This window comes from Bombina bombina, chromosome 1 (genome assembly GCF_027579735.1).
Source record: "Bombina bombina isolate aBomBom1 chromosome 1, aBomBom1.pri, whole genome shotgun sequence".
In the NCBI taxonomy this organism is placed as follows: Eukaryota; Metazoa; Chordata; class Amphibia; order Anura; family Bombinatoridae; genus Bombina; species Bombina bombina.
The window spans coordinates 914,469,598-914,484,429 of NC_069499.1; the positions used below are offsets into that span (position 1 = coordinate 914,469,598).

At 37.7% G+C, this 14,832-nt stretch overlaps 1 protein-coding gene across 1 annotated transcript in view; it reads left to right on the top strand.

Annotated features, from left to right (window-relative positions):
- CDH5 (cadherin 5) overlaps positions 1–14,832 on the top strand; it is a 214,701-nt gene that overhangs the window by 110,195 nt on the left and 89,674 nt on the right. Inside the window, exon 3 of the mRNA XM_053699617.1 lies at positions 1,845–2,133. Coding sequence (XP_053555592.1) covers positions 1,845–2,133 — 289 coding nt within the window. The remainder of the gene's footprint in view (positions 1–1,844; positions 2,134–14,832) is intronic.

Sequence of the window (14,832 nt, forward strand, 5' to 3'; positions counted from 1 at the left end):
AAATGATAATAGGTGTAAATTAGAAAGTTGCTTACAATTGCATGCTCTATCTGAATCATGAAAGAAAAAATTTGGGTTCAGTACCCCTCGAATACAATGTGTACCAGCCTGTTCAATTATTATTCTTGCTCTGAGGAAACAAGAGATTTTGAGCATGAATGATTACAGGTCTGTTGCTCTTACATCTGTAATTATAAAATGCTTTAAAAGAATTATGCTGTGCCATCGAAAAGCCTTGACTGACACCTTTCAACTACATATGGTGTCATGAAATTTACCATTTAGGATCTATGCTTGGTCTTCCTAATATCGAGGTGACAATTTACTAAATAAATTGACAAATACAATCAAATGTCAGAATTATTTGCAAGGAAACAAACGGCAAGTGATATATACATATATCGTATTAGACCACATGGCAAGTAGTTGAATGTATATCCTCCGAACTTGTAGTATAATTTTCACACACTGTCAAGAGTACAGGTATCACATAAGCTTGATATCAAGCTTATGTGATACCTGTACTCTTGACAGTGTGTGAAAATTATACTACAAGTTCGGAGGATATACATTCAACTACTTGCCATGTGGTCTAATACGATATATGTATACATCACTTGCCGTTTGTTTCCTTGCAAATAATTCTGACATTTGATTGTATTTGTCAATTTATTTAGTAAATTGTCACCTCGATATTAGGAAGACCAAGCATAGATCCTAAATGGTAAATTTCATGACACCATATCCTTCCTAGATGTTAGGGGTGCCCTCTGAAATAGGTGTTGCTTGGCTTCCCACTAGGTTTCAATTACCTCTTTTCAGTCAAAATGTATCTATGCATTTAACATCTTATGCATATATGCTCACAATATATAATTTTTTGTATAGTTGTGTTAACTATCCGTTTTAGCAAACATAGATCCTCAATGATTAACATGTTGGCCGATTAGTGCAGGGATTGCACTGCCATACTCTGTTAGAGGTTTTGTTTGTCGATTCAAGCCAGTTACTGACTGTATGAGTGAATGTTGCGAATTTGATGTCCTAGGACTGTGTGACCTTAGTTCTCTGTGCATTTTTTGTTTGTGGTTCCCATGAAAGCCAGAATCAGGGTCTCTGTCTGGTATAGGCTTGCAGGAACTGTGCTGCACCGTCTTGTATTTTCCCTAATAGGGATATATGTTAAGGTTATTTTAACCAATTAAAATGAAAATGCTGATATCCCTGTCTTTTGTGTAGTTACTTTTTACATTATTACACTGCTGATTGTATTTGTTTGTTCATTGCCATCTGATACCTTTGCACCATGAAACATTCCTTGTATAATTTTCTTTTTTTATGCTTGGCGAATAAATTATTCTATTCTATTCAATTACATTTTTTTCTATTCAATGAAAACCATCAAAAAAGTAAACCCAATTCCATTTATTAGAATAAGGATGAACTACACTTTACTAAAGAATATCATGTGCTAAATTATTTCTCAACATTAGTTGATTTTGATATCTTAACTATAGCCATAACTAAAAGAGAAAGAAATCCAAATGCAATTAGCTGTTATTTCTTGGGCTGTTTTATAGAGGTTGTTCTTTTTGTTTGTTTGTTTAGTAATATTTTTTAAATGTTATATCCCTGACAGTTGTCCAGCACCAATGCATTTGCCAGTTTGCATTTCAGGTCACACTAAGAAGAATACAGACAGGAGTAGTAAGGTGCTTTATAGACCGTTTGGTGCATGAATGAGCTCAGGAAATTTTATAAATATGAGTGACAGCAACATTACATAAAGTTGAAAGAATAGAGTTTTCTGGATTTTAATGTTATGATTATTTTTTTTTTTTTAGATAAGTTCTGATACCAAAAAAACGAATGTGAAATATGCTCTCCAAGGAGAGTACGCAAACAGCATCTTTAAGGTTAATGAGAACAATGGAGACATTCTATGCTTTGCAAGGCTGGATCGAGAAAAGAAGGATCTGTATAAATTGACAGCACTCCTGGTCGACAGGTCAACCAATAAAACTCTGGAGCCTCCTTCTAGCTTTTATATTAAGGTCTTGGATATCAATGATAATGCTCCTGAATTTACAAAGGATGTGTTCTATGGATATGTCAATGAGATGTCTAATACAAGTAAGCCTTATAGCAAATGATAGAGACCTAGACCTAGAAACGTAAGCAGTAAGGTGCATTAACATTGCTAGCATGCAATCCTTACCACTTCCATTTTTGTGCTCAGATAACAAGTCTAAAGCCACTTGCCAGTAATATCTTAGAAGGAAATTATAGTTACATTAAAATTTAAGAAAGGTAGCATGATTAAAAGTGACCAGAGGAAAGCTGAGGTGCAAAACCATTTCTTACCTTCAGTATACAAAACAAATGAACCAATGGGAGAAAAAATTGAAACAAACTAGAAAATACAAGCCCAATAGCTGGGTTATATCTTCAGGTCCATATAGAACACATCCAAGGGTTCTTAGGGTATTGTCATAGCCAAACCTCTACTTTTAATTTTTCAAGACTCATTATCCTTGTGCATAGTACCCCAGGACTGGCATAAAGCTGAAGTTGTGACACTTTTTAAAAAGGGAAGCAGGGTTGATCCAGGAAGCCATAAGCTAGTAGGACTAACATGGTAATGGGGAGGATACTGGAAGGGATTATATTCAAGAGTACACACAAATCTAATAGGATTCTTTTTACTTGGATTTTACAAAGGCTTGTGATACAGTGCAACATGAGAAATTACTGTACAGGGGACTGGGGATATCTGATAACTTAGCTCATAGATTAATAACTAGATAAAAAACAGGGAGCAATGTGTTCAAATATTTTTAGAAATTACTTTGAGGAAGTATTAAATAGCAACATTTCTATTTTTGCAAATGATATAGTTACGTAAGGTGATTAGGTCAGTAAAGGATGTAATTGCCGTGCAAGGGGATTTACAAAATTTGAAGAATGGGTTGGTAAATGGCAAATGATATTCAATAGTGGTAAATGTAAGGTTCTACATTTTGGAAGTAAAAATATGCAGGCTAACTATTATTTAAATGGGACTAAGCAAAACAGAAGAGGAAAATGATTTAGGGGTACAAATGACAAGCTAAGAATGAGTGCACAACGCAAGACAGCAGCTTCTAAGACTAATAAGATACTGGCATTTATTAAAAGAGGCATAGATGCAAGGGAGGAAAGCATAATTCTGTCACTATATAAATCCCTGGTAAGACCTCACCTTGAGTATGGAGTCCAGTTCTAGGTATAATTTTTAAAACTAATATGAGGAATGAAGAATTTAAACTATTAGGGAAGGTTAGCCAAGTCTGTTTACTCTAGAAAAAAAGGCACTTGAGAGGTGATATGGTTACTTCATACAAATATATTCAAGGCCCATATACAGAGTTTACGTAAGCTCTGTTTATTGCAAGGGAATTATTTGTGACAAAAAGGTCACACTTGAAGGCTAGAGGAAAGGATATTTAATCCCCAGCAACATAAACATTGTTTCACTGTAATCAAATTGTAGAACCTTGCCTAAGGAGATAGTGAATGCCAATAACTTAGGTAAATGATATATATATATTTCTGTCTAGAAACAGAATTCATGGATGCAATTGCTTGTGTTAAATGGGTCAGTTTTCTAATTGCATTACTTTAAGTTTAATTGACAGCTTCTTTATTGTAAATCAGGTAGGATCTGTATAGGATGAACTCATTAGATGTCAGTCTTCTTTCAGCCTCATCTACTTTATTAGTATGTTATTTTAATATGTTACTTTTTATCGCTTGAGCGATAGTGTAGTGTACCATATGCATGTCAAACAGAGCCGGTGCATACATTTCCTTACATAATAGTGTGCAGTAAAATTTATGTTGAATAATGTCGGAGTGTTAAGCAGATAGCGCTGCGAAATCTGTTGGTGCTCTACAAATAACCGATAATAATAAAATGGAGTTCAACATTTAGCTCTGTGCTCTACTATCTTAATGAAACTTAAGCATAGAAAACTTTATACATACACACATACACACACAAAATCACTTACCATATCTCTTTAATTCAACCACAAATCCTTCTTTTCATTATTAAACCTTTATTTTCTAAGTATTAAGTCTAAATATAACTTAAATTCTTTACTTCCATTTTATGTGTTTTGTTATGCAAACTAGCAAACGATAATCATTTACTTTAAGTCTCAAAAATAACTACATTTAAATTTTCAAACAAACACTACAAAAAAGCGCCAGAAATAAAAATGTACTTGAAAAAGGTTAGTTAGTGTTCACATCTACTATTAGATTGCTAGCTAATATATCATATTGTCCCAAAACAATACAGATACAAAAAACAAATAAACATTCACACTCTCAAGACAATATCGATTGTGCCATCCTCACTGTGATCCTCCTGCTGGCTCACAGATCAATGACAAACAACGGGCTTGGCCCAATGCGTTTCTTAGGGTCCTCCCTACTTCGTCAGAGGTTGCCCATCCTCTAATAAAAGTCCCTTATACAGCTGATACAATATATATTCTATTTTACAAACAGTGCTTGTGCTTCTGATCAGAGGCACAAGCACGGTTTGTAAAATAGAAGCTATATTGTAACAGCTGCACAGCACTTGTATCAGCTATATAAGGGACATTTATGAGAGGATAGGCAACCTCTGTTGAAGTAGGGAGGACCCTACGAAACGCATTAGTGAGGACAGCGTGATTGCCTGTCGGGATGGCAAAGTTTATTCCAGAGGGGATATTAGGGAGCCAGAAACTTGCTCACACCAGAGGAAGGATCTATATATAACAGCACAGATGAGTGCCGGTGGAAAACACAATTTATGCTTACCTGATAAATTTATTTCTCTTGTGGTGTATCCAGTCCACGGATCATCCATTACTTGTGGGATATTCTCATTCCCAACAGGAAGTTGCAAGAGGACACCCACAGCAGAGCTGTAATATAGCTCCTCCCCTAACTGTCATAGCCAGTCATTCGACTGAAAACAAGCCGAGAAAGGAGGAACCATAGGGTGCAGTGGTTACTGTAGTTTAAATTTAAAAATTACCTGCCTTAAAATGACAGGGCGGGCCGTGGACTGGATACACCACAAGAGAAATAAATTTATCAGGTAAGCATAAATTGTGTTTTCTCTTGTAAGGTGTATCCAGTCCACGGATCATCCATTACTTGTGGGATACCAATACCAAAGCTAAAGTACACGGATGAAGGGAGGGACAAGGCAGGAACTTAAATGGAAGGAACCACTGCCCGTAAAACCTTTCGCCCAAATATAGCCTCCGAAGAAGCAAAAGTATCAAATTTGTAAAATTTTGAAAAAATATGAAGCGAAGACCAAGTCGTCGCCTTGCAAATCTGATCAAAAGAAGCCTCATTTTTAAAGGCCCAAGTGGAAGCCACAGCTCTAGTGGAATGAGCTGTAATCCTTTCAGGAGGTTGCTGTTCAGCAGTCTCATAGGCTAAGCTGATTAAGCTTCTTAGTCAAAAAGAAAAAGAGGTTGCCGAAGCCTTTTGACCTCTCCTCTGTCCAGAGTAGACAACAAACAAAGCAGATGTTTGACGAAAATCTTTAGTAGCTTGTAAGTAAAACTTTAAAGCACGGACCATGTCCAAATTGTGTAACACAAGGATGGAACAACAATCTCTTGATTGATTTTCTTGTTAGATACCACCTTAGGTAAGAACCCAGGTTTGGTACGCAGACTACCTTATCCGTATGAAAAATCAGATAAGGAGAATCACATTGTAAGGCAGATAGCTCAGAGACTCTATGAGCCGAGGAAATAGCTACCAAAAAAAGAACTTTCGAAGATAAAAGCTTGATATCTATGGAATGAAGAGGTTCAAACGGAACTCCTTGAAGAACCTTAAGAACCAAGTTTAAGCTCCATGGTGGAGCAACAGGTTTAAACACAGGCTTGATTCTAACTAAAGCCTGACAAAATGCCTGAACGTCTGGAACATCTGCCAGACGCTTAACTAGCTGACAATCCTTTTTCCAAACCTTCTTGGAGAAAAGATAATATCCTAGCAATCCTGACCTTACTCCATGAGTAACCCTTGGATTCACACCAATAAAGATATCTACGCCATACCTTATGGTAAATTTTCCTGGTGACAGGCTTTCGTGTCTGTCTTAAGGTATCAATAACTGACTCGGAGAAGGCACGCTTTGATAAAATCAAGCATGCAACCTCCAGGCAGTCAGCCTCAGAGAAATTAGATTTGGATGGTTGAAAGGACCCTGAAGTAGAAGGTCCTGTTTCAGAGGCAGAGACCATGGTGGAAAGGATGACATGTCCACTAGATCTGCATACCAGGTCCTGCGTGGCCACTCAGGTGCTTTCAGATTCACTGATGCTCTCTCCTGCTTGATCTTGGCAATCAGTCGAGGGAGCAGAGGAAACGGTGGAAACACATAAGCCAGGTTGAAAGACCAGGGCGCTGCTAGAGCATCTATCAGTGTCGCCTTGGGATCCCTGGACCTGGATCCGTAACACGGAAGCTTGGCATTCTGGCGAGACGCCATGAGATCCAGTTCTGGTTTGCCCCAACGATGAATCAGTTGTGCAAATGCCTCCGGATGGAGTTCCCACTCTCCCGGATGAAAAGTCTGACGACTTAGAAAATCCGCCTCCCAGTGCTCTACACCTGGGATATGGATAGCTGAACCCCCTTGATGGTTGATGTAAGCTACAGTCGTGATGTTGTCCGACTGAAATCTGATGTACCTCAGAGTTGCTAGCTGAGGCCAAGCCTAAAGAGCCTTGAATATCGCTCTTAGTTCCAGAATATTTAATGGAAGGAGACTCCTCCTGAGTCCACGATCCCACGATCCCTGAGCCTTCAGGGAGTTCCAGACTGCACCCCAACCTAGAAGGTTGGCATCTGTCGTAACAATTGTCCAATCTGGCCTGCGAAAGGTCATACCTTTGGACAGATGGACCCGAGATAGCCACCAGAGAAGAGAATCCCTGGTCTCTTGGTCCAGATTCAGTTGAGAGGAGAAATCTGTGTAATCCCCGCTCCACTGACTGAGCATGCATAGTTGCAGCGGTCTGAGATTTAAGCGTGCAAACGGCACTATGTCCATTGCCGCTACCATTAAGCCGATTACTTCCATACACTGAACCACCGAAGGGCGCGGAATGGAATGAAGAACCCGGCAGGAATTTAGAAGCTTTGATAACCTGGACTCCGTCAGGTGAATTTTCATTTCTACAGAATCTATCAGAGTCCCTAGAAAGGAAACTCTTGTGAGTGGGGATAGAGAACTCTTTTCCTCGTTCACTTTCCACCCATGCGACCACAGAAATGCCAGTACTACGTCCATATGAGACTTGGCAATTTGGAAGTTTGACGCCTGTATCAGGATGTCGTCTAAATAAGGGGCTACTGCTATGCTCCGCGGCCTTACGACCGCCATAAGTGACCCTAGAACCTTTGTAAAGATTCTTGGGGCTGTAGCTAATCCCAAGGGAAGAGCTACAACTGGTAATGCCTGTCTTAAAAGGCAAACCTGAGAAACCGATGATGATCTTTGTGTATCGGAATGTGAAGATAAGCATCCTTTAGATCCACTGTAGTCGTATATTGACCCTCCTGGATCAGTGGTAGGATGGTACGAATAGTTTCCATCTTGAACGACGGAACATTGTGGAATTTGTTTAAGATCTTTAGATCCAAAATTGGTCTGAAGGTTCCCTCTTTTTTGGGAACCACAAACAGATTTGAGTAAAAACCCTGTCCCTGTTCCTCCTTTGGAACTGGATGGATCACTCCCATAACTAGGAGGACTCGTACACAGTGTAAGAATGCCTCTCTCTTTATCTGGTGTGCAGATAATTGTGAAAGGTGAAATCTCCCTTTTGGGGGGGAAGCTTTGAAGTCCAGAAGATATCCCTGGGATATAATTTCCAACGCCCAGGGATCCTGAACATCTCTTGCCCACGCCTGGGCAAAGAGTGAAAGTCTGCCCCCTACTAGATCCGTTCCTGGATAGGGGGCCGTTCCTTCATGCTGTCTTAGAGGCAGCAGCAGGCTTTTTTACCTGCTTACCTTTTTTCCATGTCAGGTTTGGTCTCAGACCGTCTTGGATTGAGCAAAAGTTCCCTCTTGTTTTGCATTAGAGGAAGTTGATGCCGCACCTGCCTTGAAGTTTTGAAAGGCACAAAAATTAGACTGTTTGGCCCTAGATTTGGACCTGTCCTGAGGAAGGGCATGACCTTTTCCTCCAGTGATATCAGCAATAATCTCCTTCAACTAGGCCCGAATAGGGTCTGCCCCTTGAAGGGAATGTTAAGTAGCTTAGATTTTGAAGTCACGTCAGCTGACCATGATCTAAGCCATAGCGCTCTGCGCGCTTGTATAGCAAAACCAGAATTCTTAGCCGTTAGTTTAGTCAAATGAACAATGGCATCAGAATAAAAGAATTGGCTAGCTTAAGTGCTCTAAGTTTGCCAAGTATGTCATCCAATGGAGTCGCTACCTGTAAAGCCTCTTCCAGAGACTCAAACCAGTACGCCGCAGCAGCAGTGACAGGGGCAATGCATGCAAGGGGCTGTAGGATAAAACCTTGTTGAATAAATATTTTCTTAAGGTAACCTCTAATTTTTTATCCATTGGAACTAAAAAAAAAAACACAACTGTCCTCGACAGGGATAGTAGTACGCTTTACTAGAGTAGAAACTGCTCCCTCCACCTTAGGGACTGTCATAAGTCCCATGTGGTGGCGTCTATTGGAAACATTTTTCTAAAAATAGGAGGGGAAGAGAACGGCACACCTGGTCTATCCCATTCCTTATTAATAATTTCTGTAAACCTTTTAGGTATTTGGAAAAACATCAGCACACACCGGCACTGCAAAGTATTTATCCAGTCTACACAATTTCTCTGGCACTGCAATGGTATCACAGTCATTCAGAGCAGCTAAAACCTCCCTAAGCAACACGCGGAGGTGTTCAAGCTTAAATTTAAATGTAGAAATATTAGAATCAGGTATCTTTCCTGAGTCATTAATATCACCCACTGACTGAAGCTCTCTTTCCTCAGCTTCTGCATATTGTGAGGCAGTATCAGACATGGTTCTTAAAGCGTCAGTATGCTCTGCATTTTGTCTCACCCCAAAGCTATCTCGCTTACCTCTAAGTTCAGGTAGTCTGGCTAATACCGCTGACAGTGTATTATCCATGACTGCCGCCATGTCTTGTAAAGTAAACGCTATGGGCGCCCTAGATGTACTTGGCGCCATTTGAGCGTGAGTCCCTTAAGCGGGAGTCAAAGGGTCTGACACGTGGGGAAAGTTAGTCGGCATAACTTCCCCCTCGTCAGATTCCTCTGGTGATACATTTTTTAAAGACAGAAAATTATCTTTATTGCATAAAATGAAATCAGTACATTTGGTACACATTCTAAGAGGGGGTTCCACCATGGCTTTTAAACATAATAAACAAGGAGTTTCTTCTATGTCAGACATGTTTATACAGAATAGCAATGAGACTAGCAAGCTTGGAAAACACTTTAAATCAAGTTAACAAGCAAATATAAAAAATGGTACTGTGCCTTTAAGAGAAACAAATTTTGTCAGAATTTGAAAAACAGTGAAAAAATGCAGTAAATCAAACGAAATTTTTACAGTGTGTGTAATAGGCTAACAGAGCATTGCACCTACTTGCAAATGGATGATTAACCCCTTAGTTCAAAAAACGGATCAAAAAAACGAAATAGACGTTTTTTAACAGTCACAACCAACTGCCACAGCAAGCTGTGGCCCTACCTTCCCTAATAAACGACTTTGGAAAGCCTTTGGGCCCTTTAGAGATGTCCTATAGCATTCAGAGGGCCTTTGAGGGAAGCTGGATGTCACAGTTTGTAATTTGAACTGCACCAACTGTAACTTTTATACTACAACAGTGGAAATTGTTTCTAGTCAAAATTTAAGCCAGCCATGTGGAAAAAACTAGGCCCCAATAAAGTTTTATCACCAAAGCATATATAAAAATGATTAAACATGCCAGCAAACATTTTATATTGTAAATATCATAAGGGTATTAACCCTGGAAGTAAGCATGATACCAGTCATTATTAAATCACTGTATTCAGGCTTAACTTACATTAATCCGGTATCAGCAGCATTTTCTAGTGTTTTCCATCTCTAGAAAAAATTATAACTGCACATACCTGATAGCAGAATAAACTGCACGCCATTCTCTCGCTGAAGTTACCTCATCTGTGTAATCCCCTCAGACATATGTGAGAATAGCAATGGATCTTAGTTACAACCTGCTAAGATCATAGAAACCTCAGGCAGATTCTTCTTCTATTTACTGCCTGAGATAAAATAGCACAACTCCGGTACTATTTAAAAATAACAAACTTTTGATTGAAGAAAATAAACTAGCTATATTTAACCACTCTCTCCTACAACGTCCTTGCTTGTTGAGAGTTGCAAGAGAATGACTGGCTATGACAGTTAGGGGAGGAGCTATATTACAGCTCTGCTGTGGGTGTCCTCTTGCAACTTCCTGTTGGGAATGAGAATATCCCACAAGTAATGGATGATCCGTGGACTGGATACACCTTACAAGAGAAAGGGGAGTATAGACTTTGAGGACTCTGTTGACGGTACCTCTTGTATATATATATATATATATATATATATATATATATATATATATATATATATATATATATATATATATATATACAATTGATTATTAAAGTGGTGTGCATTTTTACTACACTTAAAGTGGTATTGCGCTCTTTTTCTTTTATTTGATACATTTTAATTTGGTAGTGATTGATAAATAGGTTTCATATCATAAGGAAAGGTTTAGCAATTTAGCCTGCCTTAAACAGACATTATAGTAAAAAAAAATTAATTTTACTATAATGTCATTTTAATACCTTTTTTGGGGTAAGATTACAAGTTGCGCGTTCTAACTTTTCCGCGCATGATATGGTGTTTTCCAATCAATTTCTATTGTGCAGCCAGTACAAGCTGTGAAAAATCGCAATTGCGCTTGCGCCTTAGCCTTTTACGCAACAATCCTTTCCGCGCTCGAAGAACTGTAGTTAACAGTTTTGTGCAGCATAAAAGTTTCACAAAACACTTCAAAAATACATTATAAAGTATAGTTACACTCATATTAATACTGTCTATTAGAAATGATTTTAAAAAAAATATTGCACACAAGTTATAAGGGCTCAAAGATACGAGATTGCGGGTGTTAGAAAGAAAAGCTGACGCAGGGATTTTACATTGACATAAATGCACATACATAGAGAGACATATATTTATATAAATAGAGATATGTTTAACTATGGAGTTAATGAAAAGATTTCACATTACAGTCTTATTCACATTAAACAATATCTCAGAGGGATTTTCAGACATATTCGCATATAGATCTAGAGATATATAGACATTTATATATTTATATACATATAGATATATCAGTCAAAAAATCATCACATATATAGAGAAATATTTATTTATAAATAAATAGAACATATTCCATTACAAAAACATTTTCGCAATATGAAATAATCGCATTTTCATGTATACTTCGAGAAAAAAATGTCAAGGGCTTTGCCCAAGATATTAGGGTTCTTGTGTGTTTATTTTTTTTCTATTTGTCGTCTCCATTGACTTCTAAGGGGAATACGCAAACGTGCACGGGATTTGTCTGTTTGCATTACGCTGCTTAACACGTGCGCAAAATAACTTATTTTGCAACTTGTAAGTCCATGAGCTAGTGACGTATGGGATATACAATCCTACCAGGAGGGGCAAAATTTCCCAAACCTCACAATGCCTATAAATATACACAAATGGGAGAGCTGTAGGAGCGCCTAATCAGAGGCAAGGTCCGAAGGGAAATATAAAGATACGATTAAAACTTAGGATAAAAAATGTGTATTCAATAAAAAAGAATAAATAAAAAATATAAATATAATTAAAGCTATCTTTAAAAATATGTATATTTAATAACAAACAAAGCACATAGTGTATCACAAAGAGGTGCATGGATCTATGACTTAACAGTTGTAATCTTAAAATGAAAGAAAACAAATACTACTAAAATATGACAGTCAAATGAGACAAGTAGGATAAAAATGGCAATAAAACATACATTCACTACTCTCAGCTAGACAATAAAAAAACATATGATAATACACAGATACCAAAAGCCAAAAAAAGTAGAAGGTGATTATAGGAAATAAATCTCTAATAGTGTCTCAGTTCTCCTCCTGAGTGTGATCCAAAGTGTAGGTGTAGAAAAGAAATTTGTCAAGTCCACAATGTCATTACTGTGTCCAAAAAAACAAGTGAAGGCTGATGTGAAAGATTTTGTGACAAAATATAAAAATACAAAAATACAAAAATACAAAATAATCAAGGATGTAAATGATGTGAAAAAATTTGTGAAAACATGTTGTATGTTTGTAAAAAATGAATTAATACAGCTGTATATATCCTGAACTCAGAAAACAATATGTGATGTGGAAAGAAGATTGAAAAAATCAAAGTAAAAAATCAAAATAAAAAATAAAGTGTTGATAATCCAAATAGTAAAAGAACCAAAATCCTGCAAATGTGTAAATCCTCGAATCCTGTGGGAAAGAAATAATAACAACAGAGAGCAGTACTGTTTAGATAGACAACAAATAATTGAAATGTATCTCACCATATATTGCCAACGCGTTTCGGCCCACCTGTAGGGCCTTTCTCACCACACCCACAATTCAGTTTTACAAACTTTGCCTCCTATGGAGGTGGTGAAGTAAATTTGTGCTTGATTTCCTTCTGTGATATGCACTTCTCAACATTTTGAAGCCTGATTCAGCTCTTTTACCTGTAAAAAAAATACAAACAACCCCCAACAGTAAAACCCACCACCCACACAACCAACCTCCACAAATAAAATCCTATCTAAAAAAACCTAAGCTCCCCATTGCCCTGAAAAGGCAATTTGGATGGGCATTGCCCTTAAAAGGGCATTTAGCTATTTTTCAGCCCAAACCCTAATCTAAAAATAAAACTCACTCAATAAACCCTTAAAAAACCTAACACTAACCCCCGAAGATCCACTTACAGTTTTTGAAGGCCGGACATTTATCCTCAACAAAGCCGGGAGAAGCCTTCATCCAAGCGGGCAGAATTCCTCAACGAAGTCGGGAGAAGTCTTCATCCAAGTGGCAAGAAGTGGTCCTCCAGACAGGCAGAAGTCTTCATCCAGTTGGCATCTTCTATTTTTATCCTTCCGAAGCGGAGCGGCTCCATCTTCTATACATCCGGCGCGGAGCATCCTCTACTTTCGACGGTTACTGTAGAATGAAGGTTCCTTTAAGGGACATCATTCAAGATGGCATCCCTTGAATTCCCATTGGCTGATAGAATTCTATCAGCCAATCGGAATTAAAGTTAAAAAAAATCCTATTGGCTGATGCAATCAGCCAATTGGATTGAGCTTCAATCCTATTGGCTGATCCAATCAGCCAATAGGATTGAGCTTGCATTCTATTGGCTGGGGGATTGGTTGTGTGGGTGGTGGGTTTTACAGTTGGGGGGTTGTTTGTATTTTTTTTAACAGGTAAAAGAGCTGATTTCTTTGGGGCAATGCCATGCAAAAGGCCCTTTTAAGGGCTATTGGCAGTTTAGTTTAGGTTAGGGTTTTTTATATTGGGGGGGCTTTTTTATTTTGATAGGGCTATTAGATTAGGTGTAATTAGTTTAAATATTTGATAATTTCTTTTTTATTTTGTGTAATTTAGTGTTTATTTTTTGTTTAATTTAGTTAATTGTATTTAATTAATGTAATTGATTTAATTGTAGTGTAAGGTTAGGTGTTAGTGTAAGACTGGTTAGGTTTTATTTCACAGGTAAATTTGTATCTATTTTAACTAGGTAGTTAGTAAATAGTTAATAACTATTTACTAACTATTCTAAAATAAATACAAACTTAGCTGTGAAATAAAAATAAAACCTAAGCTAGCTACAATGTAACTCTTAGTTATATTGTTACTAGCTTAGGGTTTATTTTATAGGTAAGTATTTAGTTTTAAATAGGAATTATTTAGGTATTAATTGTAATTTTTATTTAGATTTATTTTAATTATGTTAATGTTAGTGGGTGTTAGGGTTAGACTTAGGGTTAGGTTTAGGGGTTAATAACTTTAGTATAGTGGCAGGGATTTTGGGGGCAGCAGATTAGGGGTTAATAATATGTAACTAGTGTTTGCGATGCAGGAGTGCGGCGGTTTAGGGGTTAATATGTTTATTATAGTGGCAGCGATGTCTGGAGCAGCAGATTAGGGGGTTAATAATTTAATTTTAGTATTTGCGATGCTGTTGGGCCTCGGTTTAGGGGTTAATAGGTAGTTTATGGGTGTTAGTGTACTTTTTAGCACTTTAGTTATGAGTTTTTGGTTACGGCTTTGTAACATAAAAGCTATAACTACTGACTTTCAGTTTACGGTATGGATTTTGACGGTATTGGCTGTACCGCTCACTCTTTGGCCGGACAGGCAAACTCATAATACGCTATGGAAGTCCCATTGAAAAAGGACTTTTTGAAAGCTGTGGTAGTTACGTTGCGTTACAGCCAAAAAAGTGTCCAGGACAGATATACGTGCAAGACTCGTAATACCAGCAGTAGTGAAAAAGCAGCGTTATGAAGCTTTTTCACTCATAACGCAAAACTCGTAATCTAGCCGAGAGTTATCTAGTATTTATTAGAAGACAAAAGGGCATTGTACAAGTATTGTGTTTCTGGAGAATACCTTGTTTATTACAATAAATTA